This window comes from Mustela erminea, chromosome X (genome assembly GCF_009829155.1).
Source record: "Mustela erminea isolate mMusErm1 chromosome X, mMusErm1.Pri, whole genome shotgun sequence".
Lineage (NCBI taxonomy): Eukaryota > Metazoa > Chordata > Mammalia > Carnivora > Mustelidae > Mustela > Mustela erminea.
Window position 1 is genome coordinate 11,477,643 of NC_045635.1, and position 27,598 is coordinate 11,505,240.

The following is a 27,598-nucleotide window of genomic DNA, read 5'->3' on the forward strand; positions in this document are numbered from 1 at the left end:
TTGCAATTTACAAAAGAAATTAACTAAAGCAACCAAACTAACGTTTGCTGCTTACAAACAACATGAATAAATGGCCCACACAGTTATCCATGTCACAAAAACAAATCAGTGCTTCATTAGAAAATCACTGTGCCATCTGCATATATAATTGAGGCAAAACTTATCCATCTGAAAAGTGTCTAGAAGGCTCATTCATGTTCTATTACAGCTCCAAAATTTAAAAAAACAACAACAACAGCATTTTCCAACACGCATGGCAAGAATCTTAGTAAGCTTAAGAACCAGAACACTCATTAACCAATGAAAGATATCTCTGGTCCGCTACTAGGAATGTTCTGTATTTTAATATTGTCTGGAAAATCGGGGGCAAAGAAAGAAAGTCCTCTGTATAAGCCATAAGAAAACTCTGCATCACACTAAAAATTAAGGCACCTACCTTCACTGGTCCATGTTCATAACTGGAACCCTGCACCAACTGCAGAGAAGACATCATGAAAACATTCAGCACGGCCCACTGTCTGTACATTTTGAGTATTTTAATATCCACTGATTACCAAGCAGTTGACATCAGGCAGTGAGAGCAAACTGTTTCAAAAGGCATTCTCCAGAAGGAAAGTTCGAAACCCCAAGACACATGGGAAAACACAAATAATCAGTTGTGATCAAAATCCAATGAAATGACTTCAATTAGTCAAGGAACGTTTTTGCTCAACCTTATGTGGGGAGAGACTTGAAAAAAAAATCTAAATGCTCTCATGCTCCAAAAATAATCAGGAGGTGCATATGACTTGCCCTTGACATGAAAAAGCACTAGCAATTCACTTCACATCTAGCAAATTAAAACAAATACAAAAACAAAAACAAAAAACAAACTCTCCACCCTATGCCCCAGGTTCTAGTTGCTTTGTGAAGAGGTGGTGTGGCCACCGCAGAAGGCTGGAACCCAACTCTGGATTCAAACTTTTTTCACAACCCTTATGGGAGATTGCGGAAGCATGTGTCTGAAATCTGACAGAGATTTTGGCAGAAAATGCAGGGAAGTCTTGGCTATAATCCTGTCGTGTCCCTACCAATAGCAGGGCAGTTTTGAAAACTGACTCAAACCGTCAGGACTGCTGTTATTTTACCTGTAACGTGAAACCCCAGAGCACAGGCATGAACGTTGCATGGAAACTGCATTGCTTGGGAAGGGACCTCAGATACCCACACATCGACTGCTAGGGACAGGCAGAAAGCGATCACATATGCTCACAAAACTCACCCGTGAGCAAAAATCACAAAACATTCAGACACACACGAAAAGGGAAACAATACACAAAAATGATTTTTTAAACCAGAAACCTAATAACTTAGATCAAAATGAAGAACACTGATTTTTAAAGAAGCAACAATTAGGTTTATTTGCATGTAGCAGGAAATATCTCATGTGCGTTGCTATAAAAACTGTGTTATCACTTCAGGGTAGAATTCATTAGAAGCATGGGCTCAGTCAGCTCTGGAAACTCGAATGTGCTGAATGGACGGATGCCACCACTGGCAAAATTCTAGGAAGCCCAGAGATCTGCTCCTGGGCTCTTCACTGGTTTCCAATCTTTGATTTCCAGGTTTTGGCTCTTTCAAACATTTTTTTGCATTTCTGAAATCAAGAATGGCCTGAGAAATCTCTTCATTGGTGTTCATCACAAATGGGCCTACGGCAGAAAGAGACGTTCACAAAGTTCTGATTGACAATATTTTATCACTAGAAATGGTATGTATTTCTGGAGTCCTTAACCTGAAACCAATCCAAGCATATGTGAGCAGTAAAAGGCTTTTTTCGCAGCGTCCAGTCCCTGAGGACTGTAATACAAGTTTCTTGACTAGGATCGTGAAGGATTACAAAAACCAGACTTCAGATAAACAAAATCAGATAAATGATTGCCTCCCACTCAGCCACTGTTGCAATCTCTTCATTCAAAACATTCTTGCGCTTGGTTCCGTTACAAAGATTTTGAGAGTTCTGAGGTTTTTCTCTCCCCCACCCCCTTTTTTTTTTTTAACTGAGGGGTAATTGACATACAACATTATGTTGTATTTTCAGGTGGAGTTTCAGGTGGACAAGTAATGATTTAATATTTGTATATGCTGCAAAATGATCAGCCTAGTAAGTCTGGTTAACAGCTGTCACCACACACAGAGAATTGTTTTTCCTTATGGTGGGAACTTTTAAGATTTCCCATCGTTGTTAGTTTGATAGCAGCAGTCGATGTCAAGAGCTGAACCGATCTGATGCCAAGAAATGGCAATGTCGTAGTTTGGATGTGTCCATGGCAAATAAGGCTGTGCGCTTACATGAAGAGTTTGAGTCATTTTTGAAAATTAGTGGCAACTCATTGGCCATAAACAGAAGATTACAAACATTTTGAGTCAAGAAACTATCATGTTTTGGATTCTCTAGGGGTTGGCAAACCTGTTCTGTAAAGGACCAGACAGTATGTATTTTAGATCTTGGGGGTCAAACAGTGTCTGTCTCCACTACTCAAATCTTCTGTTGAAGCATAAGAGTAGACACAGACCATATGAAAGTGAATAGGGATGGCTGTGTTCCAATAAAACTTTATTTACAAAAACACGCAGTGGGCAGATTTGGTCCATGGGTCAAACCCTGTTGGCGCCTTTGTCTAATTCCTAGGTTTGAACTTGAGTTTTGGTAAAAGCGGAAGAACTGAGGACAGGGGCACAGTGCTGGAAGGAGAGATTGAAGCAGGAAAGAAATGAGGGGCCTGCCTTGTCAGAAGAGGCCAGACCTCTGTGGGATTTGGGTGCGGTCTATGGGAATAAGTTTGGGCATAATTCTGCAGATGATCAAGAGTCACCGAAGGGTTAAGTAGACAGTAACGTGATCTGATTTCTAGTTTTTCAGACTCTGGCACCAGGGTAGAGAAGGGGTCTGGCCTGGGGGGCTGAGTAGATGGTAGAACTGTTAAGGGTAGCTGAGATCCCAGCCACAGGAGGGTGTGGTAGAACAAGAAGGCCAGCTCTGGCTCTGCTGACAGGAAGGAACTGGAGAGACAACAGTGGCTTCCTGGCAGGGGTGCTGGGTGTGTTGTTGGAAACACGGATCTGGGGCTCATGAGAGAAATTTCATCTGGAGACAGAGAACTGGACTCTGTCAGGTAGGAAAGAATGTCGACAGAGAGCTCATATGCAAAATCAATCCAAGAGGGCACCTTGGAGATGTCCGCTTCTAAAGGACACACAGAAGAAAGGGAAATGGAACTCAAAATGAGAGCAGATCTTGGGCCAAGGACCAACTTCTTGCACGTCATAATATCGCTACAGTTTAGATTTGTGAAGCACCTCTCCCATCTCCTGATTACTTTTCTGAAAAAAACGGTGCACTTCTCGGCTTCCATTTTGACACATTTCTACAGTACGATGTTCTTCTCAATTTCTAATGTGCACGTGGGCCACCTGGGAATCTTATTGAAATGCATATTCTGTTTCAGGGGTCTAGAGTGGAGTCCGAAGCTCTGCATTTCTCACTGTTTTTCCGGTCACGCAGATACTGCTGGTCTGTGGACCACACTTTGGGAAACAAAGGAAGCACTGGAAGTTTGGAGCCCTCCAAAGCCAAGCCGAGGAAGCTTGTTTCATTAAATCCTTAAGATGAAGAAGAAAACTAAACCCAGAAAGTATGTTTTGTTTTTCTTTTCCTTTTGTTCTTTTTTTTGCATAGTAGATCACTAAATTTGTTTTTTTTTAAATCAAGGTATAATTGACATACATTTTATTAGTCTCAAGATGTACAACATAATGAGTTGGTATTTGTACATGTTGTAAAATGATCCATCATGGTAAGTCTAGTTAATATTCATCACCACACAAAGTTACAGATTTTTTTTGTGGTGAGAACTTTAAGTGTGTGTGTGGTGGGGGAGAGGGCAGGGAGGGGTGAAGGGGCAGAGGGAGAGGGAGAATCTTAAGCAGGTTCCATGCCCAGTGCAGAGCCCGATACAGAGTTCCATCTCATGACCCTGAGATCATGAGCTGAGCCGAAACCAAGAGTCAAACACTTAACTGACTGAGCCATCCAGGCACCGCAGTCTGGTGATGAGAACTTTTAAGATCTATTCCCTTAGCAACTTTCAAATAGGCTCTACAGTATTATTAACTGAAATCATCAAGCTGTACATTATATCCCCCAGAAAGCGTACGCTTTATAATTGATCAACTATAAGGGTTATAAACAAGAGACTTATTTGATAGTTATCAATTATTTCATAAACACTCTTTCAAACTCCGGGTTTCATCTTTTCTCTAGTTAAACCTTTACACTCCCTCCCCAGTAATAAAAATGGTGTGAGTTCAAGCTCTCATTAGGTAGAATCCCCTAGTACAGTGGAGAGCACAAAGCAGGGGGGCAGAAGACTAGGGTTCGTATCTCAGCTCCACTACTAATCATAGCTTCCCATCAGAGAAGCCACAGAGTGGGGGTCACCCCAACACGGTGAGAAGCAGAAGGGCAGGGTGGCTGGAAATCAGACAGCCTGACTGTGAATCCAGCTATGTGGCGGTGGGCAAGCCAGTGAACCTCTGAACCTCCACTTCTTCATCTGTAAAATGGGGATGAGAGTACCAACCTCATAAGTTTGTCCTGAAGATTAAATGAAGTAATCGATGGAAAGCACTTTGACCCTTCATAGTAATGATACATACTACCCAATTATCTGTTATGTAAATAAATAAAATATATTGATTTCATTTTCCTCATTTATAAAAAGGGATACGACTACATCGATGTTAAGGACATTTCCTATTTCAACATTCTGTGGTGGTCCATGCTTAATTTGTAGCATATTATTACAGACAATCTCTGATAAGAAAAACAAGGTCCTCAGCTAGTTCATTAAATTGGTATGGTTCCCAAACAGCCAAGAGATGGTTGTGGCTGTCTTTAAACATACACGGGTAAAAGAAAAACTTCCTAGGGTTTAAAAAGTAAGCAAAAACAAACAAACAAACAAAAAACCCAAAAAACTACAATAAACAAACGAAATAAAATGCTTTGCACCTTTCATTAACTGAGATGTCAAGGGACTTATCTATCTTGTCTGGTTAATCTGAGTTTGAAGGTGAAGGCTTAGTTATGCAGTGTTCTCAAGACCTAAGCCTCGGAGAGAGGATTTCCATAACACAGATGGACGGTGGCCTCGAGCAGACCCTCCCGAGCAGACCCTCCCTTTCCGTTACCTAATCTGGTCGGACTCTCACTTCTCATCCTCAGTGCACAGCTGATTATCAAACTCAAAAGACTTACATCCCACCCTTCCTTTCCCCACCTAAATTCTAGCCACTATGAATAAAGATTATGACCCTTTATGATCTGTCTTCAGGCTTCTAGAACAACACACCATTTCAGTGCTCTTCATTCAAGACGAAAGGCAACAAGAACCATGGACCTTTGGAGTGGAAACTGAAGCACGCAAAATGGAGGTCAACTGCTATCGGCTAGGTAGAGTATTAACTTCATGTTTTCCCCTGAAGTTATTAATAGAACAAAAAAAAGGAATCTTTTTAAAACAGTATGTTGTTCTTGAAATGAATCAGCTGGGCTTTTTTTCTCATTGTGTATACCTGGGAATTCATGCAAGGCAAGCTGATACGATGGGATTTTAAGGCATCCCAAATTTCATAATCAGATAGGTAGACTCATGTTTTATAGGCATTTATCCAAGTAAGTCGGCAAAAAATTTCTTAATAAAAATAAATATGAAGGTGGATTCCAGCTGTTTTTAGATGCTCTTCATTTAATAAAACAACAATATTATGAGGAAGTCAAGACAAAGTGAAGTGAGTAGGTCCTTATTCCAGGAGATTCTGCCTCCAGCTAAGGTCTTAGTCCTACGATACCACTGTCCCCTCTATTCATTTTTGTTTTTTAAACAAAGAAGGAGTGACTCAGATATTTTAGAAACTGCTAAAGAAATATTCTTAAGAGGTACCTGTTTTTCACTAAAAATACAATGGACTACAAACAGTATTGAAATCACTGAGGTTTTTGATAAAGATAAAAATGATATTCAAGCAGCAGGCCACAAAACCTTTCTCTAAGTTCAAGTTCCCTGTGACAAAATGCCAAACACGATTTCTGTTTCCCCATAGTTTGGTATTCAATGTCCTACAGGTAATAGGTATTATTCCTTTAAAAGAAGGAGACAATGAATATAGAAATAAATGCCATGTATGTATTTTCCTCTGATGATGGCACAATGAAACAAAATCCTCAAATTTGTAGGTAAAGAAGACAAAAATCCAGCCACTCCTCCCTATAATACTATCCATGCATACTACTTTCAAAGAAAAAGAAAATCAACAGGAAAACTGCTGTTGTTTGGGGCTTATCATGTTGGACAACTGGTTCTCTTAGTGACTCCCCAGCAATTAGAACAAAGTGGCTTCTCTCAGGGTCCTAAAGGTAAGGAAGAAAACATCAAACAATAAACATGCTTCCTTTTTTTGAAGATTTTATTTATTTATTTGACAGCACAAGTAGGCAGAGAAGCAGGCTCCCCACTGAGAAGAGAGACCGATGTGGGGCTTGATCCCAGGACCCTGGGATAATGACCTGAGCTGAAGGCAGAGGCTTTAACCCACTGAGCCACCCAGGCACCCCTAAAATACTTTTCTTTCAAATGTCTGTTGATTCACACTTAAATTTCACCACTCCACAGTCATTAGGGAATAAAGCTTTCTTTTTTTTTCTTTTTTTAAAAAAAGATTTTATTTATTTATTTGACAGACAGAGATCACAAGTAGGCAGAGAGGCAGGCAGAGAGAGAGGGGGAAGCAAGCTCCCCGATGAGCAGAGAGCCTGATGCAGGGCTTGATCCCAGCACTCTGGGCAGAGGCTCCAACCCACTGAACCACCCAGGTGCCCCGGAATAAAGCTCTCTTGATAACTGCATTTTTTTAAGTTGAACTTTTAGTCATTTAAATGTGATATTGAAAAGAAAAATCATTTCTGATAGAAACCACACCCTTTGCTCAGAGCTTAGTGTATATTATGCACAATTGAACTTGCTCACAAATTTGGATCATCAGCATGTATATTAATTATTGTCCTGAGCTATAGTGTATGATGATGTCTGTAGAGCCTGTTGGCTTAACTAAGTGGTCCTCGACTAGTTTTTAAGCTTCTATGCCTGTTTTATGTAGTTCTTTTTTTCATTTCCATCATTGATCTTTTTAAAAAAAAATTTTTTATTTATTTATTTGACAGAGAGAGACACAGCAAGAGAGGAAACACAAGCAGAGGGAGAGAAGGAGAGGGAGAAGCAGGCTCCACTCCGAGCAGGGAGCCTGATGCGGGCGGGGCTTGATCCCAGGACCCTGCGATCATGACCTGAGCCAAAAGCAGGGGCTTAACCGACTGAGCCACCTGCAGGCGCCCCTCCATCGTTGATCTTAAGCTATTTTCTTGTATTGCTCTATAATAGTGCCTTTCTTTCTTCTACCTCTGAATACCTCATAGGGTGGTGGTCTGAAAACCACAAAGCCTAATTGTTTAGCATGGTGTCTAAAGCAAGAATAAGTAGGGATTGATCATCTGCACTTAGTTTAAAGCACTAATCTTTAGTGTATGGAGTTTATGATATCTGTTTATAAAATATGAACTACCAGAATCATTTTTTGATTTTCAGATGAATTCATGTAAGCATGTTGTGACAGCAAATTGGGTTGTGGGTAGGTAGGGTGATGATGTATAAATAAATAGAGCCTGGAAATGGTTAAACAGAGATTTTTTTTTAAGGGAAAAAGTTGTTTTATTAAAAGTTCAAAAACATGTTTTTTGGCAAAGCTGTAAGGAAACAAGAATGATCATAATTTTTCTAATGGGGATTCAAAATGGTACAACTCATAAGCAGGAGACCATATGATACTTAAAAACAAAAATGTATTTGCTCTCTAATTCAGGAATTTTCAGGAATTTTTAACAACTTGCAAAATTACAAAGTGGCCCTTGAACAAAAACCCAAAGAGATGATCACTGCGTCTGCTGGGGGACTGTACTAAATGACACCGGCCCTGGGACTGCAGGGAATAAGTTAAGACTTTTGCAGAAACCATTCTACCCCAACTTGCCTTTTAATATTTTCAAGTGCAGGGCAAAAGAAGAAATCAATTTCAGGCCTGCACAATATGAATTTTTTTTTAAATGCATGGAAGTTTAAAATATTATCTTTGTTGAATCCAATGATAAGTCTTCTGGTACTTGTAACATTATAATGATTCTAATTAATGAGCTTTGTATCAGAAGTATATAAATATAGGGGCGCATGGGTGGCTCAGTTGGTTAAGCATCTGCCTTGGGCTCAGGTCATGATCTCAGGGTGCAGGGATCAAGCCCCATATCGGGCTCCCTTCTCCGTGGGAAGCCTGTTTCTCCCTCTCCCACTTCCCCTGCTTGTGCTCCCTCTCTTGCTGTGTCTCTCTCTGTCAAATAAATAAATAAAATCTTTTAAAAAAAAGAAGTATATAAATATGATGTAGTATAATGACCTTACCACATATTTAGAAATATGCTATACTAGGAGCGCCTAGGTGACTCAATGGGTTGAGCATCTGACTCTTGATTTTGGCTCAGGTCATGATCTCAGAGTTGTGGGTTCAAGCCCTATGCCGAGCTCTGCACTCAGTGGGAAGTCTGCTTGACATTCTCTCTCTCCCTCTCCCTGGTCCCTCCTCCTTGTGTGCTGCCTCTCTCTCTCTCTCTCTCTAATAATAATAAATAAGTCTTTAAAAAAGAAAAAAATAAAAAGAAATATGCTATATTATTAGAATAGGGTAAAGTTTTAATCATTACTGCTTTATTTATTATTTATTTTAAATTAGATAGACCTAAGACATGCCTCCAAAGAATTACATTAACGTTCAGTTCTGCATCAGTGATTAACAAATCACCCTAAACTCAGTGGCTTACAACAGTTAGGGTTTCTTACAGTGTTGTGAGGGCTCTTCTTCTGCTCTCTCTGGCGCTGGTTCGGGGACATCACAGGACATCAGTGATAGCAGGGGATCAGAGTCATACTGTCCATGTGTTCTCTGGAAGGATTCCTGTAGCAACTTAAAATCTCCTAAGTGATCTATAAACCTGTGTCTTTCCCTGCTTCACACTGGCACTGGACCTCATAATTAATACTTCTTTTCAGTTTCAGGGGAAAAAATCAAATCTTAATTCTAAAGACAAACTTTAGAGACTTTAATATAATAGGACCCATTTGGAGAGAAATTTAACTGAGCAGATATCACTTGGATGGTTTTAGAAGGCTCCATTTAGTGCAATATTTCTGGGACCTATTTTACATTAATAGCAAAGAAATGTCAAAAGTAAACCTTCCTGGGGCACCTGGGTGGCTCAGTGGGTTAAGCCTCTGCCTTCGGCTCAGGTCATGATCTCAGGATCCTGGGATGGAGCCCCACATTGGGCTCTCTGCCCAGTGGGGAGCCTGCTTCCCCCCTCTCTCTTTGCCTGCCTCTCTGTCTACTTATGATCTCTCTCTCTCTGTGTCAAATAAATAAATAAAATCTTTTAAAATAAATTTTAAAAAAAGTAAACCTTACTTTTGGATTTGCATAATCTTCCCTTTTAAAAATTTTTAATGAGAGATTTAAACGTTGTAATAAGACAAGTAAATCACATGGTTTGTCTTAAGGGTATTTCTGGAAGGGTATTTCTGATTAAAGAAACTCTTAATTTGCATTTTCCTCCTTTATCTGAGAAGGTTTGGTGGTCTGGACGCACTGCTGAGTGCTGACTGAGAAGACCAATCTTCATAAGGAGTAAATGTTTCCATATTGAGTGCTACACAGAAAATATTTCTGGAATTTATTATATTTGGAATTAGGAACATCGTCCATTTGGCCAGCACATCAGCTTCAAATTATTCCTAATGTGACATTCAGAAATAGACATGTTTAGGGCTCAAACTTCTAACCCCAAGGTCAAGAGTCACACACTCCACCCACTGAACCAGCCAGGTGCCCCAAGAATGTAAATTTCTTAATTCAGAAGGCGTACTTTTTGTGAATGACAAAATGTCCCCAGTTTACACATTTAGAAATGATGGTCAAGTTTAAAAATAAGAATTTTGCTTCTTTTCATATTAGATCAAAGGATGACTTTCTATTTATAATTTGCATAGTAAAATAAAGGGACACTTACAGCTGATGTTGAAATGAAAGATGATTTCACTGCTGGGTGTTAAGGAGGCCAGGAGTTTGGATTCCCATTTCAGAAACCTGATTGATGGTCCACGCTTCCTTTCATGACCTTCCCACTAAATTAACCTCTCAGTAGCCCCTGCTCCTCTATCCTAAGCCAGATGTCTGATGTCCTTTTCTTGTTCCTTAAATATATCTTTTTTTTCTTTCCCTACTTAGCCTTTTTTGGAGAAAGCTAATCATCTTTCTGGATCTTCAGTAGAGTGCTGATATGGTTAAAAGTCCCAACTGCTGTTACCTTCAAAAGTCCTCATCTACAGTGACCTTGGGCATACCGTCCAACGATGAAAATCACGCACAAGGAAAGAGAATGGAGAGCTATTTCAGACATGGGTCCCTGTGAGGATCTCAGTAAATGCCTTTTAGGGCTTGATGAAAAGACCCCATATAAAGGTAATGGGGGCCAACATACTGCTTCAGGTATAATTTCCCCACCTGAAGGTCATGGTCTCTTCCGGCCCAGGCCATATATGTCTCTGACTTCAGTCAACCTTCTCAGAGCTCTTAGCTCAGAGTTAGGCCCTTCTGGGTTTCCATGAATAATTTCCTTTTACAAATTGCTCTTGTTATTCCATAAATTCTATTCCTAAGAAAAATCCAGAGTTCCAATGATACCAACGATAAATGATCAACGCCCAGGTGAAGGCCCTACGATTTACTGGAGGTGTGGACAGTTTCTCAGCTATGAGCAATATGAACTCCCACTCTGATCCTGAAGCTTGAGATGGCAGTAGGACTCTGAGAATGAATCCAAGGGCACGCTTTTGGCTTAAGGACACCTATCATAGTGCTACATTACCTGAAAACAATCACCAGGAAGAAACTGTGCTTTAGCACGACTTAATTGCATGCGATTGTTCTTACTGGACTTCACTGTTCACACCTCATAGGCCAGTTGAAAGGTAAGAGAATGAACTACTACCAGTTTTTTAAAAATAAATGGTTATGAACTTTTACCCATAAATAAGCAAAAAAAGTTGTCTCTAGTTTTAATAGAGTGTTTTATTTCTGCCTTTTGATCTATATTTGAATCAAAATGTTCATCTTATTCAGTTACTGCGTTCCCCACAAACAGTGGCAGTTAAAAATTATCGTGACCATCACCTATTGTTTTGGGGGCAGCCAAAGAAGAACTGATTGTCTACCTTAAACTACAAGTGAATTGGCTGATCCATGAGGCTTAAGGCTTTCTCTGCAGGACATCAATATAAACATGTGTCTGAAGGTGACATCGAGCCTTTCATATCAAACCGATGTGCTCCTGGTCAGGGAGCCATCCTGGCATCCAGAGCACCCACTGTGGGCCAGAGCCCCAAGGGGAGCCTGAGCTCCTGAAGCAGAGACCATTTCAGGGTCATCAATACAGTCCGGGATTAAATGCCCAGAGTAGCATGGGGTTGATCCCAATCTCTAAGAACTCTGAAAAAGTTAAGACTATTTTGAAGCCACTGTTGGGGAGTTTGGGCTTCCTCTAAGAAGTCAAAGTTCTGGCTTAAAGACTCTGAAATCTGGCATAAACCAAGCCCCTGCAGTTGCTACCTGCCAGGGAGGACTTCAGAGTAATAGTCACGGAGGACAATCCTCCTGTGCAAGCAGACGGGGGTCCCTGAAGCCGAAAATGTGCCGATCTAAGGCAGGTCAAATGCTAGATGGAGCAGGATAGCTGGGAACAGATGCGACCCGCATCATCTTTGGGGCCGCCCGGCTCTCCTGCCCCAGACGACGGGCCCCTCTAGAGGAAACCGCCCATTACCACTAGTTAACCAGGAAGACAGGCTTGACTGTGGAAGTAAGGAGTGCTGAAGGGCTAGACGGAAGCCAGGGAGCATACCGAATCCTTATTCTTGGCCACAACTCAGTGCCAAGGGAACTATGGGGAGCATTAGGAAGTCACGTCTTCCTTTTTTAATCCTCAGGCTTAGTTCCAAGTGCATATAACCCTGAGCTGGGGCCATGGAGTGAATCAGGATACTTCAGAGGCTTTTTTGAGCTCTAGAAACTGTTATATGCCCTGAACCTACAGGCCTAAAGTATGAATCCTCATTAGGTAACACAACACGTATGTGACATGACGACCTGTTCAATTAGGGGTTTAGCTCAGTGAACTTTCTAGCTGCCATTACTGGGCAGCTGCGAGGTACTAGATCAGGCATTGTTAGCACAGTTGCCCTGGTAAAGAACCAGAGGAGAAGTACCTTGGGTTCTGTGCGTCACCCAGTCTCTGGGACAAACACTCCAATCTCCCGTTGTGGTTTGAAAGCATCCACAGACAAACAGAAAGGGACGGGTTTGGCTGTGCTCTGACAAAACTTTATCTACAGAGCCAGGTTTGAATTTGACCTATCGGGCAGAACTGACCCTGTGCCCTTGTGCATGGCATCATTATTTCGGTTTCACAGCCAGAGAAACCGAATCTCAGAGAAGTAGAGCAACCCGCCCATAGTCACATGGCTAACAAGTGGCAAGGTCACTATCTCTTCTCCCCGCTAATCTAGGGGGACTTGCTGCTATCCATGGACATAAGCATGACATCCCCATTGAAATGCTAGTTTTCTAAAATCCTTTTTTTTTTTTTTTCATTGAAATGGTCTCCTGAATCGCCAGCTCCACTGTGCTCATACAGAGCGACATCGACAGCAGTGCCCACGACAGGACGGGGCTCCTTGGCTCTCCCAGCTGCCTCCCACCTTTCTGGCTGCCCCCACTTCCCAGCCCTGCTGTAAATCTTTCTGGTGGTTCTTTCCAGCTTCTGGAGCCCTTCTCATTTGCAATGTGCCCTCTGCTAGATTATAGGAGGAACAATGGTGTCAAGTTAAAATCTGATAATGTTACAAACAAATCCACTATCAGGAGATTCTGGCCTCTGTGTAGCTTCCATGACTCTCTGCTGCCTGGGGTCGGCACAGGGGAAACTGCCATTTTTGTAGGTCCAAAGGAGCAGTTTCAAACAGTTCAACCTAATAAGAGAGGGCACGGACCCCAAGATCTGCATTTTCTCTGGTGCCCAGGAGAATTTTCTTCTACTTGCTTCCTATTTCATGGTGGTGCCTTGGGTGACTAAAGCCGCAGTAGGTGAGCTGCCAGTAAAGTGGGCAAGGATGTAGTAATTCTTTAAATCCACTGCATTCTACAACCCCAGGGGCAGAGTGCCTCAGAGCAGTCAGCCTGCCTCTCCACCAGTCACCTGCCACTGAAGTAGCTTTCATTCCTACTTTGCAAAATTCACCTTGTCGGGAGCTTTTGCACAATTGTCTCTTCAGTCCTCTTTCTGAGAAGGACACAAAGCCACAGGGTTGGCTAAGCGGGCTCACAAGAGAGTGACAGAATCACCCAATGCAATGAAAGAAACCCAAGGAAGAAACTGAAAATCTGGGGATAGAAGCTCCCGAGACTCCTAAAATAGCAGAAGCAGGGGTTGGACCCAAAAGAGACAAAATGCATCATATGATCTTCTTGGTTCGAAATGGGGCTGACTTGCAAAGGGCTCTCTGTGAGAAAGCATGGAGATCTGTATTTATACTCCTAGGGGGCTGATCCATTTTCACTTTGACTAAAAAGGAAATCAATCAAGGGTCTAAAGAAAGAAAATTAAGAGACAAGGAAGACATGTTGCCTCCAGATTCACATGTCTAGGGGTAAACAAGAAAGACTTCAGGTGAGTTATGAAGATGAGCAATGGGTATAGAGAAAACCTTAAAATAAACCGATAGAAATAACAGAGGTTAGGACGCCTGGGTGGCTCAGTTGGTTAAGCCACTGCCTTTGGCTCAGGTCATGATCCCAGGATCCTGGGATCGAGTCCCATATCAGCCTCCTTGCTCAGTGGGGAGTCTGCTTCTCTCTCTGCCTCTGCCTGCCACTTTGCCTGCTTGTGCTCTCTCTCTCTCTGACAAATAAATAAATAAAATCTTTAAAAAAAAGAAATAGCAGAGGTTAATAAAAGGGAATAATAAACTTGTGGCATAGTTTCTTTGCCGAGGGAAGAGAGAACATTTTCCAGCTGCACTGGAGACGGGCATTTACCTATAAACCAGTAGAAAGTACAATTTAAGAAAATTACCGATTTTTAATACTTACCTTGTTCTCCACCTGGACATTGTCACCTTCCCCCAGCACTGCTGTGTGATGAGGTGCTATTTTCTGTTGTGCATCCTCAGGTCCTACAAGGAAGATGACCCATGAAATCAAACGTTCTTTATAGTACATTTATCACATGGTTACAAACATGGTTAACTCCATAGCACCATAATATTCGTCTCAACCTCAGACTTAAGAGACTTAGGAGTCTCCGTAAATCTCTTGGTTTATTTTACCTGTAAGTACTAAAGTCTGAAACTGGCTGGTTTCCAATGCATAAAAAACAAGGAAGTGAATCCTGCATCGTGTTTCCACTTACACTTTCGGTGGCAGGCCGAACAGCTCAATTTATAAGCAAAGTCTTCGGCATTACATGCTAATAAGAATGCTTCCTTGAGCAAATTATACATACCTCCTAGGAATTAAGCATACTTGGGAAAATTAGTAAATGCTATCATTAATTCCTACCAACAAGTATTTATGGAACACCCATAAGTGCCTAGTTCTATCAGAAAATCCAAAGAAGATCAAAGCCAATTCCTTTGTTTTGTTTTTTTAAGTAGGCTCCACGCCCAATGTGGGGCTCGATGGAACTCATGATTCTGAGAAGCAAGAGTCGCAAACTCTACTCAATGAGCCAGCTGGGCACCTCTCAGGCTCCTTTTACACAAGTAACTCAAATCTCATTGGGAGGAACTAAATATATTTTCATAAAAGAATCGGAGAGTAACTCCCTTGAAAAATAAGTAAGTAAATAGCTACTGCACTATGAACAAGGCTCTGTTCTAAAGGCTATGTTGGGGGGTGTGTCTTCAGGATGGCTACATTCCTACTCCTTCTATAATGAGGACGACAGATGAAATACAAATGAAATTGTGTCCTAGTACAACAGAAAAATAATGAGCAAAGTTCAATGAGAGAACAGGGCTGTAGTGGCTAACTCGGGTCTAGGGGCCCTAAGGATTTGTCATGGAGGAATTGACTTGAACAGAGCTTTGCAGGATTACAGAGATCTATGCCACGTAAAGCTAGGGGATAGGGCATTCTAGACAAGACAACAGCCTGGGCGAAGCTGAGGTGTGGGGAACATGCGGGGCATCTCTAGGGGAAGCGTGACCCGTCCACTACTGCTGTGACATTCCTTTGGGAAGAATGATGGAAATGGAGACCGGCTTCAGATCAAGAAAAGACTTGGAAGCCATGCTTATCCACATAAAGTGGGGGGCCTCTGAGGACAGAGTTGGGCCTGAAATGGTCAGATCTGTGTCTTGGGGACATAACTTTGGGAGCAGAGCATAGAATAGACTGAGGAGGCAAGAATGAAATTAGGATGACCTGTTAGGGGCTTACTGTCACAGTCTCAATGAAAATGAATTACGGTCTGGAGGCACCAGGCAGGCTCAGTCGGTTACACTGCTGACTTTGGCTCAGGTCTGGATCTCGGGGTCCTGGAATCAAGCCCCGTGTCAGGCTCCATGCTCAGTGGGGAGTCCACTGGTTCTTTTCCCTCACCCTCTCCTTCTGCCCCTACTCCCAACTTGTGTGCACACATGCGTGTTCTCCCCACCTCAAATGGATAAATAAAATCTTAAAAAAAAAAAAAAGGAAGAAGAAAATCAAGTAAAGTGTGAACTAAGAGAGTGGGATGGATTTTCGAGGTGGAGTTAAGAAAGAATCTAAAGGACCTGGCAACAGTGGGAGAGAGGAGACCAATGGGATCCTCTCTAGGAACGTGATAACACAGCGACCAGATGACAGCAGTGCTTCTGCACGAGGGTAGGGACTGGAGAAGCCACATGGGCTGGAATAGTCACAGGAGGCTGGGATTTGGGCTGGTTCTTTCAGTTGGGTAAAAAAAAACCAAGACATGCAAATGGACAACAGAGAGAAGGTTCCAAGCAGGAAGAGAAGCCCATAGAGACGCCTAAGAGGGATACACCTTAAGGACATTTGGAGACGTAAATCTGGGCATCCCCCTGACATGTTAAAGCTAAAGCTGAATAATCAATTAGGGTATGCTTATTTATTTATTTATTTTTAAGATTTTATTTATTTGACAGACAGAGATCACAAGTAGGCAGAGAGGCAGGCAGAGAGAGGAGGAAGCAGGTTCCCCGCTGAGCAGAGAGCCCGATGTGGGGCTCGATCCCCGGACCCTGGGATCATGACCCGAGCCAAAGGCAGAGGCTTTAAGCCACTGAGCCACCCAGGCACCCTGGGTATGCTTATTTAAATGAAAACAACAGCTTGAGGAATTATTATATAAACAGACACATAATTTGTGAATTTTGTGAATACTGGAGCCCAAACATAGTAATTTTTTTTTTTTTTCCGAGGGAAAGCCTCCCTTCTACCTCCACTTTGGAGATCACCCATTTGAGCAACGAGGCTCATTTTGATGTTTGCAAATGTGAAATAGGATTCTAACCAACCGAAATTTTTTAAAAGATTTATTTATTTATATTTCAGAGATCACAAGTAGGTAGAGAGGCAGGCAGAGAGAGGGAGGGGGAAGCAGACTCCCTGCTGAGCAGGGGGCCCAATGCAGGACTCGATCCCAGGACCCTGAGATCATGACCTGAGCCAAAGGCAGAGGCTTAACCCACTGAGCTACCCAGGTGCCCCCCGACCCCCGCCCCAAGCAAGAGTCCTTAACCTGGGGTCAGTGCAGTCCCGGGACCCATGGCTAGAACTCAAAGCAATTGCTGGAAGGCAGACAAAAACTTTCTTTTCATGAACACAGAGCTGAGATTCGGCCTTTCCTTTGGTCATGAATGTAGCCAACGACCACTGTGGTATTGGCTGGGCCACTGACTCCATCTCCAGTAGAGATCACAGGTGTTTTCCCCTCCTGTTACAGTGCCATGGCCATCTCAAAACACCCTTCGTGGGAATCAGTGCTGAGAACGGAGAGTAGTGCTACTGCTCCATGGTGTTCTTTCAGATGGCATCCAAGAAGCACACCTAGAACTCTACTGCAAACTTCTGCTTTTAACATTTTAATGGTTTCATTGAATTAAAAACAGCAACAACAACAACAACACTGTTCAAGAGGTGGAGACTTGGCAAATGACAAAAGGGTCCATGGCACAAAATAAGATTAAGAACCTCCGTCCCAGAAGAAGGGGTGTGCTAGTCAATGTTTAACACTAGATTTCAGATAAAGGGCTAATATCCAAAATCTATAAAGAACTTATCAAACTCAACACTCAAAGAACAAATAATCCAATCAAGAAATGGGCAGAAGACATGAACAGTCATTTCTGCAAAGAAGACATCCAAATGGCCAACAGATGCATGGAACAGTGCCCAACGTCACTCAGCATCAGGGAAATACAAATAAAAACCACAGTGAGGGGCACCTGGGTTGCTCAGTGGGTTAAGCCTCTGCTTTCAGCTCAGGTCATGATTCCAGGGTCCTGGGATCGAGCCCCGTATTGGGCTCTCTGCTCAGTGGGGAGCCTGCCTCCCCCTGCCTCTCTGCCTGTCTCTCTGCCTACTTGTGATCTCTGTCAAATAAATAAATAAGATCCTTTTAAAAATTAAAAAAAAACCTACAGTGAGATACCACCTCACACCAGTCAGAATGGCTAAAATTAACAAGTCAGGAAACAACAGATGTTGGCGAGGATGCGGAGAAAGGGGAACATTCCTACACTGTTGGTGGGAATGCAAGCTGGTACAGCCACTCGGGAAAACAGCATGGTGGTTCCTCAAAAAGTTGAAAATAGAGCTACCCTATGACCCAGCAATTACACTACTGGGTATTTACACTAAAGATACAAATGTAGTGATCCGAAGGGGCACGTGCACACAAATGTTTATAGCAGCAACGTCCAGAGTAGCCAAACTATGGAAAGAAACTAGATGTCCATCAACAGATGAATGGATGAAGAAGTGGTGTATACACACACACACACACACACACACACACACACACACACACAATGGAATACTATGCAGCCATCAGAAAGTGAAATCATGCCATCTGCAGCAATGTGGATGGAACTAGAGGGTATTATGCTAAGTGAAGTAAGTCAATCAGTGAAATACAATTATCATATGATCTCACTGATATGAGGAATTTGAGAGGCAGGGTGGCGGGCTTGGGGAGTGGGGAAGGAAAAAATGGAACAAGATGGGATCTGGAGGGAGACAAACCATAAGAGACTCTTTTTTTTAATATTATTTATTTCTTTATTTATCTGACAGAGATCACAAGTAGGCAGAGAGGCAGGCAGAGAGACAGAGGAGGAAGCAGGCTCCCTGCTGAGCAGAGAGCCTGATGTGGGGATCAATCCCAGGACCCCGGGATCATGACTCGAGCGAAGGCAGAGGCTTTAACCCACTGAGCCACCCAGGCGCCCCCATAAGAGACTCTTAATCTCACAAAACAAACTGAGGGCTGCTGGGGGGTGGAGGGACAGGGATGGGGGTGCTGGCTGATGGACACCTGGGAGGGTCTGTGCTATGGTGAGTGCTGTGAATTGTGTAAGCCTGATGAGTCACAGACATGTACCCTTTAGACAAATAATACATTATATGTTAATTTTAAAAAGGCATTAAAAAAAGTAATTTGAGAAAAAGAAAGGATTAATGTAAATTTGAAATAGAATTACTGAATAAAATGTTTAACTGAAAAAATAAAACTGGCTTTCAGGCAAGAGTGGAAGAATGAACCAATTTGTAGTATGTGCTCATTTCCGTGGCGTAAAGCCTCCCACTGTGGCCAATTTCAAGTTACCAATGTGAGGTGTGAGGTCAGGGAAGAGGTGCACATTTGGCCCCCTCCAGCCAGCGACAGTTGGCCCAACGCACCACTAAAGGTCCTTTCTCTATCGAAGATTTAGGTCAGCAGGGGCCATGCAAGTGAACGAGAGGCCACCGCGGACTTTCTACTCATGCACGGATTTGTCAATAGAACAGAGGTCTGGGAGTCTAAGAATAATCTTACTTAGAACTGGGTATATCTTTAACTGTGCGATGAAGAAGCATTTGATTAAGGATGCTTTTATCTTCAACTCATTCATACAAAACACCCAAATACGTTACCCACAAGGTCTACTCTTGGCCCCTCATTTTAGAGGGAACATTTTAGAATGTCCCACTGAACAGAAGCCCCAACAACTTCTACAGCCCGTCTCCTGTCATTATGGAGTGGGCTGGCGAGGGACAACTCTCCACTAATGCAGAACTGGGTTCCTCTGCACCTCCTCGCAAGGGAGCTCGCTTGACTGGGGTGTTCCCGGGTCTATGAGCAAACGCAAAATTAGAAACAAACAGTTCATGTTTTCCTAAGAACGCCAATCGTCACTTTATTTGGAACACCATTGCCGCCCACCTTCTTTGCCGCTCAAGGGGAGGAATCATAGTGCTGATTCTGAAGCCATAAGCTTATGGCTGACCTTCGTTGTAGATGCTGGAGTCAGGTTTCCAGGTCATTCTAACTGTACCTTAAGCTTCTATATTGTTTTAGGAAACGTTTAAAACAGGATCCCCGAAAACAAAGACTGCTTCTGTCATCTTATCGTTTCTATGCTATTTCACCCACCTGGTTATCTCCTGGACCTAAAATTAGTCGCAAAGAAAATATACTTTATTGTGTTTGACTACTTTCAATTATACCAGAGCCAAATCAGATACGAAATAGTTTCCATCAAGAAGCTTCGCCAAGAATGTTGACTCTAAGAGGGCAGTGAAGGAAGATGTACTGGAAAACAATTGAACTGCAAATAGTTTGGTTTGCCGAAACAGTCCTGAAAGGGCAAAATACTTTAATACATATTTTCAAGTTAGTGCCGCGGTTTCAGTGTGTGATTAATCGCTGGGCAACTTTCCCCCATATGCCTGATTTCCTTTCTCTTGTCTTTACAAGGATGCCAGTGCTAGTGATGGCACTTCCACGAGAGTCTGATTTCCTCAATTGTGTGTACAATGGAAGCCCCCTTATCTGATGCAATCAGGATCATTAACTGGAAGAGACAGTCAACTGCCTCCAACATTTTAAATTAAAGCGCAAATGTGCATACATTTGCCAGTTTTTAGAAATACAGTCAAGGTGGGTCGGCTGATTGGACTGAAGCCCTGTCTCTCGAAAGCGTACATGACTGCAACCACTGAAATCCTTCTAGATTACTAGTTGCCCCATTCTCTTTCTTTCAAAAGCTCTTTTTTAGCAATTTCCTTTTACAAAGCATTTGGCTGAGTTCTAAAAATACCTACTTTTCTTTTCTTTTTTTTTTTTTTAAAGATTTTATTTATTTGAAAGACCGCAGGAATGGGGAGTCATGGGGAGGGGAAGAGGCAGAAGGAGAGGGAGAAGCAGGCTCCCTGCTGAGCAGGGAACCTGACCTTGGGGCTCCATCCCAGGACCTGGATCAGGACTTGAGCTGAAGACAGACGCTTAGCCAAGGAGCCCAAGTCTTTTGATACCTACTTCATTAATTTACATATAGCTTAATTAAAGTGCCTCATTGCAATCACAATTGCCTTTAAAGTTCCAATTTGGTTGCAGGGAGTAGCAATGGGCAAGCAGACCAGGTTGCCCGTTATCCTGGGTGTTCAAAGCACCTCATGCAAGGTATTCCTCGTGGAAGGAACACACTGCTCAGTCCAGTTCATTCTAGGTGAGTGGAGGTCAATTCGGAGGGCTTCTAGCATTTCTCCCCCTTTACCGAGATCCAGGGTCCATGTCAAACTTAGTACCACCCAGAACCAGCAGCAAAGGGCTGAGCACAAACTAAGCATGAATAAATACTTAAGTGAGTCTGAAACATTTCACTACCTTCATAATAAGCCAGTTAGGTGTCATTTCAATAACCACAGACAAATATTTTTAGATTTCTAAATATACTTTCTCAGCCAAACAGTATACGCGATACTGGTCCCTCTAGGAGACTGACATCCAAGCTGATAAACCATCCCATGCCAGAGGGCTACAGGATATAAACTCCTCTACCCTTTGATCTGTGTTAATGTCTAATGTCATTTTCATCTCAGCGCCAGGGAAGGGGTTCAGCACCAGTTTACTTGGCATCTACTAGCTTTCTGACTGTGTGGTTTTCAGTTTCTTTGTTTTCTTTTTCTTTTTATCATCTACTGACTGCACAGATGTCAGCTGAGGGCTGGTCAAAGGATTTGATGCCTCAGTAGAAGATGATTGTCAAAGATCTCACTCCAGTAATCTGTCATGTTGAAACCTCCACCTGTCCTTACTCAAAACTTACCAATATCTGTCTTTTAGGAACTTCCTGCCATCAATTAATATTTTGAGTCCACCTGAATCTCCATTTTATGGGATCTCCCCTGATTACTTTCTCAACCCAAATGGCAGTCTCTTTATTCCAGCTCAATGCACACTTGTAACATCTATTCCAACAGAATGGAGGTGCATGGCATTTTGGAAAAGACAATTACTTGCTTATTGGTTCCTGCCATCTGTGGTTTGCTGGTGCCATCCAGGTTTTAAAAGCAAGATAAAAATGTCTCAGAACACGTTTTCTGGATTCTCTCTTATAGATTTTATACATCAGTACATATTTAAGAGCTTTCGGGCTTTGTCTTTTTGCCTCTGGCGATTTGTTCTTGGCCTTTTGTTTTTCTCATTAACATCTCCACGGTGGTGGGGAGGGGGGGTTAGGAGGAAGGGAAGAAGATAAAATTCAAATGAGATCATTTGGCCAGTCACTGATTGGCTAAAGCAGAGTCCCCAGAGGCCAGTATGTGAGCTGGATTCTCTCCACCGTCCAGTTTACCCTGGACAGATGCAAGTCCGCTCCAATGCTGCACACTGTTACCCCATTTCCTGCCAGATGTTTTGCACTAGTGGCCCACAGTCATGAGAGGGGACCAGGGCAGTGACTAGAAATGGCTCAGGAAACTCCTGGCTTCTCAAGTAAAACAAGGAGATGTACAGATCATTCTTACCCCTTCGGTTGTTGAGCTTTGCACTTGTTAAGTTCTTGGAATAAAGGTCTGCTAGGAAACAGGGCTCTAACTACTGATGAAAACAGGTTTTGAGTGGGCGCCTGGATGGCTTAGTCAGTTAAACCTCTGCCTTCGGCTCAGGGAAAAGGATGGAGCCCAACCTGGGGTTCCCTGCTTAGCCGGGACCTCCTCCCTCTGTCCCTTCCCCTGCTCCTGCCCACACAGGCGCACAGGCGCTCTCTTCCTCTCAAATAAAATCTTTTTAAAAATTATTATATTTAGGGCGCCTGGGTGGCTCAGCGGGTTAAGCCTCTGCCTTCGGCTCAGGTCATGGTCCCAGGGTCCTGGGATCGAGTCCCGCATCGGGCTCTCTGCTCAGCAGGGAGCCTGCTTCCTCCTCTCTTTCTGCCTGACTCTCTGCCTACTTGTGATCTCTGTCTGTCAAATAAATAAATAAAATCTTAAAAAAAAATTATATTTATTTACTTGACAAGGAAACACAGCAGGAGAGGGAACACAAGCAGGGGGAGTGGGAGAGCGAGAGAGAAGCAGGCTTCCTGCTGAGCATGGAGCCTGATGTGGGGGCTCAATTCCAGCACCCGATCCCAGGACCCTGGCATCATGACCTGAGCTGAAGGCAGATGCTTCACCACTGAGCCACCCAGGCACCCCCCTCCCCCAAATCTTAAAAACAGGTTTTGAAGGGAGGAGCATGAGGGGATGGGCAAAATGGGTGAAGGGAAGCAGGCGGTACAGTCTTCCAGTTACAGAAGGACTAAGTCACAGGGATGAAATGCACAGCATTCACAATCAACCAATCAATCAATCAATCAAAAAATTGGGTGGGGGGAGGCACAGCATGGGGAATACAGGCCCTGATATCAGAATAGTGTTGGATGGCGACAGTTGGGAGCGCCAAGTGTGGTGAGCGCTGTAAGGACCTATTTAGCAAGAGGCTTCCATCAAGGTTAAATCAATAACGTTGTTTAATCCTTAAACTGTCCCTGGTCCCCTTCCCCCAGCTCCAGGTAACAAAGCCCAGATACAGGGGTGGGTCAGGCCAGGTGGAGACATCAATCAGTGGGGGCGCATACTGTCTCCCTAGCTACCAAGGAGTATGGGCCCCGCCCTTTGGGAGCCTTTTGACACCAATCCCAATCAAGGTGTAATAGGCTGGTTCAAATGTCTGCTAGGGTAAATTGTAACTCAACTGGTCACCTAGCATCACTGTGGAGTTTCCTGTGTGTGTTACAATCTCATTGGCCACCTGTGCGTGGCCAGGCCCGACCGCATGGCCTTTGCCCTTAAAACCTAGTCTGTGAAACAGAGAAGGGTCGCCCTCTCTTGTAAGAGGTGTGGCCCTGAACCCCGAAGGTTTGGTTTGATTCTTGATGCCTGGCGCGAAATAAAGCTTTGCTTGACCTTCGCTTTGTATCAGTCTCGCTCCTTTCATCACGGACCCATTTTGGAGGGCATAACAAGCACAGCGTCGCCTACAGACCTGTTGAATCGCTACATGGTACCCCTGAAACTAATGTCACGTGCGCGTCAATGATACTCCGAATAAAAAAACAGGTTTTGAAGATTATTTGTTAACCTTTTCCTCCACGTCATCCTTCACACCACCATTTAAACCAAAATCAAATAGGAGCTTTTGTAGCGGTCCAGAAGCTAAGAAAGTTTTCTACCTCTGTAGATGGCTGAAATGGATCAAAATAATAGCATTTTGTGACACATGAAAAAGACACGCAATTCACGCTTCAGTGGCCACCACAAGGGCTTCCGGATTACTGGATTACTGCAGCTGCTTTTGTGCGGGGAGGGCTGGAAAAAGTCCTTGACAACTGAAAATGTCTGGTCCTCAGAGACGAAAGTATTTCTTATCTTGGCCTTTATAACAAGTTTGCTGTCCCTGCCTTTTCTCATTCTACACAAACATTTCTGCTCTCCTTACCACCTCGGAATTCACATGCTCCCTTTGTTACTTTCCATTTGTGCAGGTTATTTTGTTCCTCTTGAAATCCTAAATTAATGGGCACTACTGCCACAAAAACCAGTCTTGACTCTCCACGTGTATCAAGTATGTTGTGACACTCAAGATTTTCTAAAGCTCTTAAAACAGTTGATGCTTCGCCTCTTTCAGACAGTTAATAGAGTTTACTTGTGACACTTGTGATAGTACTACTAATTTTGCTCATGTTTTTTCAAATGCTGAAAGAAATGAATTTTGCTTCTAACCCACAATTGAAATGCTATTCAGCGAAAGAGGAACTAAGGCCATTTTTACTATATAAAATCAAAATACATGGATTTGTATTACCACTATTTTCCAGGAGAGTAATTTGAGGCAACTGAACTCTTTCAGAGATTATGAAGAATGGTTTAAGTGGCTCTAAGGGTCGTCTTCAAGTTCGGAGCAGATGTTATCAATAAGGCAGCAGTCTGGGCTGTATCACCCCAGGAGGTGGCCATGTAGGGGCTCTGTGAGGTTGAGTGGTACACATCTGTCGTGAGGGGCAGGGAGGGGGCGGGGGAGGCTGATTCTCTTAGTTCCAGTTTTCCCAGCAGCACTGTCTGGGATGCATATTTAAGGGCAAGGAATTTACCCAAAGTTGGACACAGGCAGCAACAGTCCAGGAACTGAGAGAGTTAGGTCAGGGAAAGAGGACAAAGAAGAGTGTGCTCTCAAGCCTGTGCCCATTGTGGGTGGCTGGGACATAAGCCCGTGGGGAGAGGCTTGGAAAGGCCTCACAACACACAGCCCTCCATTATCCCACCTGACGGATGAGGTAGCTTCTGGAAATGTCAGTCCCCCAGCACCTCGATCCTGCCCTGTTTGGGGCAAAGAGAGCAGCCTTCCCCATTTCAGAGACAGCTTCAGGCCATGAGACACAGATACCCCCGGTGAGCTGGGAGTTGTCAGTGGGCACCGTGGAGATGAGGCATTGGGGGTATGGGGAGGGCACCTAGAGCATCTGCGACAGCAGTGTTCCGTCGGGCCCACAGAGAGACATGCCTGCCCCCTGTGCCGCTTCCAGGATGACAGGGCGGGTGGGGACAGAGGAGCCAGCCTACAGGTGGACCGGGAAAGACACGTTCAATGGCGGAGCTGCCGACTTGTCACCGTACAAAGATTATGCAGTGCGGCATGGGAAACAGGACTGGGGAGTCCTTGGTTCTCGTCCCAGGTCCACCAAGGCATCATCGTGGCAAGTTATAAAACTTCCATTAGACTTCACTTTTGTCATCTATAAAATGACAGTTGGTTGAGTCTTGAAACGGCTGTCCTAGACTAGCCTCAGCAAGAGCCGCATATACAACCCTTACAATAAGAGAAGACCAACTTTGAGATTTCTCAGCGGCACCTGGGACTGCAAATTCACCTCCGTCCACCTCCCCGGAGACAGATTCCTGCTCCCCTTAGCCCGTTAGAGCCCCATCTGTCTATCAGCACAGAGATCGCCAACCTCTTAACAAGAATGTCAACCCACATGATCTTGCCTGGACCTTACATCCACACACAGGCTGCAGTAAAATGGTGGCTGTCGTGCGTTCATATTCCCCTCCCTCACCGAACATGCTGGAAGCTGAGACATGCCCTGCCCTGGGCTTGCCAGGACGTACTAGGATATAGAGAGGGCTGGTGCCGGACAAGAAGGCAGCACAGTAGTGGATGACATGAGAGGTTTCATCTTGCTTTCTCCCCCTTCAGTCCTTCAAATTACAGTGCAACTGAATCCAAACAACATCGTCATCACTTACCAATATACACATCTCCAGATATGGTATAAATGAAGCTTGTCCATCCTGAAAAAGAACCAGCAATGTTAAAAGGTTAGTGTCCATAATGCCAAAAGGAACAAAGATATAATAATATATTCAACCAATCTCTAGGAAATATAAAAACATCTAACAGATATGAAAGATAAATTGAGATGAAATCCTTTATTTTCTCTTAGATGCACGGTTAAAATTTAAACTTCCGTGAGCTGTTAAAAACACACACTCCCACATGCATGCATGCATGGACACACGTATACATGTACCCCTAAACCTAAAGGATTTGGCCCACCCTGTTTTATATCCACCCAAGTAGACAGTATACAGCTCCCCCAACTACACAGCCATATGCCAACAGCTGTATTAACAAACCGTCCCCTCCAGTTTTAATGTCACGCTAATAACCGCAACACCCCAGTCTGGCTTATCTTTACTTCATTGTATATCCAGGTAGTTTCAAGTGTGAAGAAAATTCTAGAAACACACTGTACTTAGTTGTACTTGAGTCTCTAGTGAATTCATTCCTCTTCATCTATCCTAAAATGGAGGATCAGTTCCAGGGATTTGGGGATGCACAATCTTTGGGGTACACGTGGGGTTCAGATGGTCTGTGCACTTGCTGGAACTACATACCCAATTTTTCAAGTGTGTGTGCTTTCCTGTGAGGTCATACAGCATTCAGCAGACTCCCACTGTGACCCATGGGGCCACAAGCTCAGAACCACAGACAACCTGCCTCTTGCTCTCCCAGTGCCAGGCAGCACTTGGTTTCCATGGGTCTTCGTACCCATGACCCACTAGGGATGCTTCAGGGCCACCAGGAGACCTGAATCCAGGAATAGCAAACTCAAAACAGAAGCAGGACATCACCTGTGTGCCTTCAGTGGAAGAGGAGAAGATGTGGGACCGTAGAGTTCAAGGTGGAAGGGCAGGGCCCAGACTGAAGCCAGTGTGAGTCACCGTGGTGACACAAGGAACAAAGCAAGGCAGGTGTGGAAGGATCACGGGGGACGACATATACTCCAGGGTTGCAGATGCCAGGCCAGGCGGGTTGAAACACACACGAGAGAAGGTGTAACTGAGAACACTCGACATCTGGTGAAGAAGTCTGGTTACGAAAACCCAACGGATGGCGAAACAAACCAAGACACTTGGGCGGACGCCAGAGATCTTTTCACCCTCCCACTGCCCAGTTTTTCCTCTCTGAGATTTCACCAGCTTCAGTTGAAGGCCTCTGGAAGTAATTTGACTTGCTGATGGCTCACTCCCCCTTGTTCTCCCTTAAGTCCAGAGCCACAAGCTCAGCCTCCATGCACGTAGCCAACACCACTCACTCCCGCACATGCGCTGTGGGCGGAGTCACTGGGATGAGAAGGCCCAGCTGGAATGCGTGAGTTGTGCAATTTGGCAGAGGGAGGTTCGTGATGCAGAAAGCCCAGGCCAATGATCCACAGCCCACTTCCACGTGTGTTATCGGGGCCGGCCGGGCTCTGCTACAGAACAGCCCTCTCTGCTTCCTCATGGCGGCTCAGCCGCTCCAGTCCTACTGGGC

The 27,598-nt window shown here is 43.8% G+C and overlaps 2 protein-coding genes across 2 annotated transcripts in view; both read right to left on the bottom strand.

Annotated features, from left to right (window-relative positions):
• VEGFD (vascular endothelial growth factor D) overlaps window positions 1-1,000 on the bottom strand; it is a 37,254-nt gene extending 36,254 nt beyond the window's left edge. The window contains exon 1 of the mRNA XM_032330888.1: window positions 437-1,000. Coding sequence (XP_032186779.1) covers window positions 437-526 — 90 coding nt within the window. The 5' untranslated portion in view covers window positions 527-1,000. The remainder of the gene's footprint in view (window positions 1-436) is intronic.
• A 466-nt stretch (window positions 1,001-1,466) lies between these two features.
• PIR (pirin) overlaps window positions 1,467-27,598 on the bottom strand; it is a 127,960-nt gene continuing 101,828 nt past the window's right edge. The window contains 5 exon segments of the mRNA XM_032331689.1: window positions 1,467-1,623; window positions 1,626-1,692; window positions 6,386-6,451; window positions 14,341-14,423; window positions 26,029-26,073. Of these exon segments, the coding sequence (XP_032187580.1) occupies window positions 1,577-1,623; window positions 1,626-1,692; window positions 6,386-6,451; window positions 14,341-14,423; window positions 26,029-26,073 (308 nt within the window). The 3' untranslated portion in view covers window positions 1,467-1,576.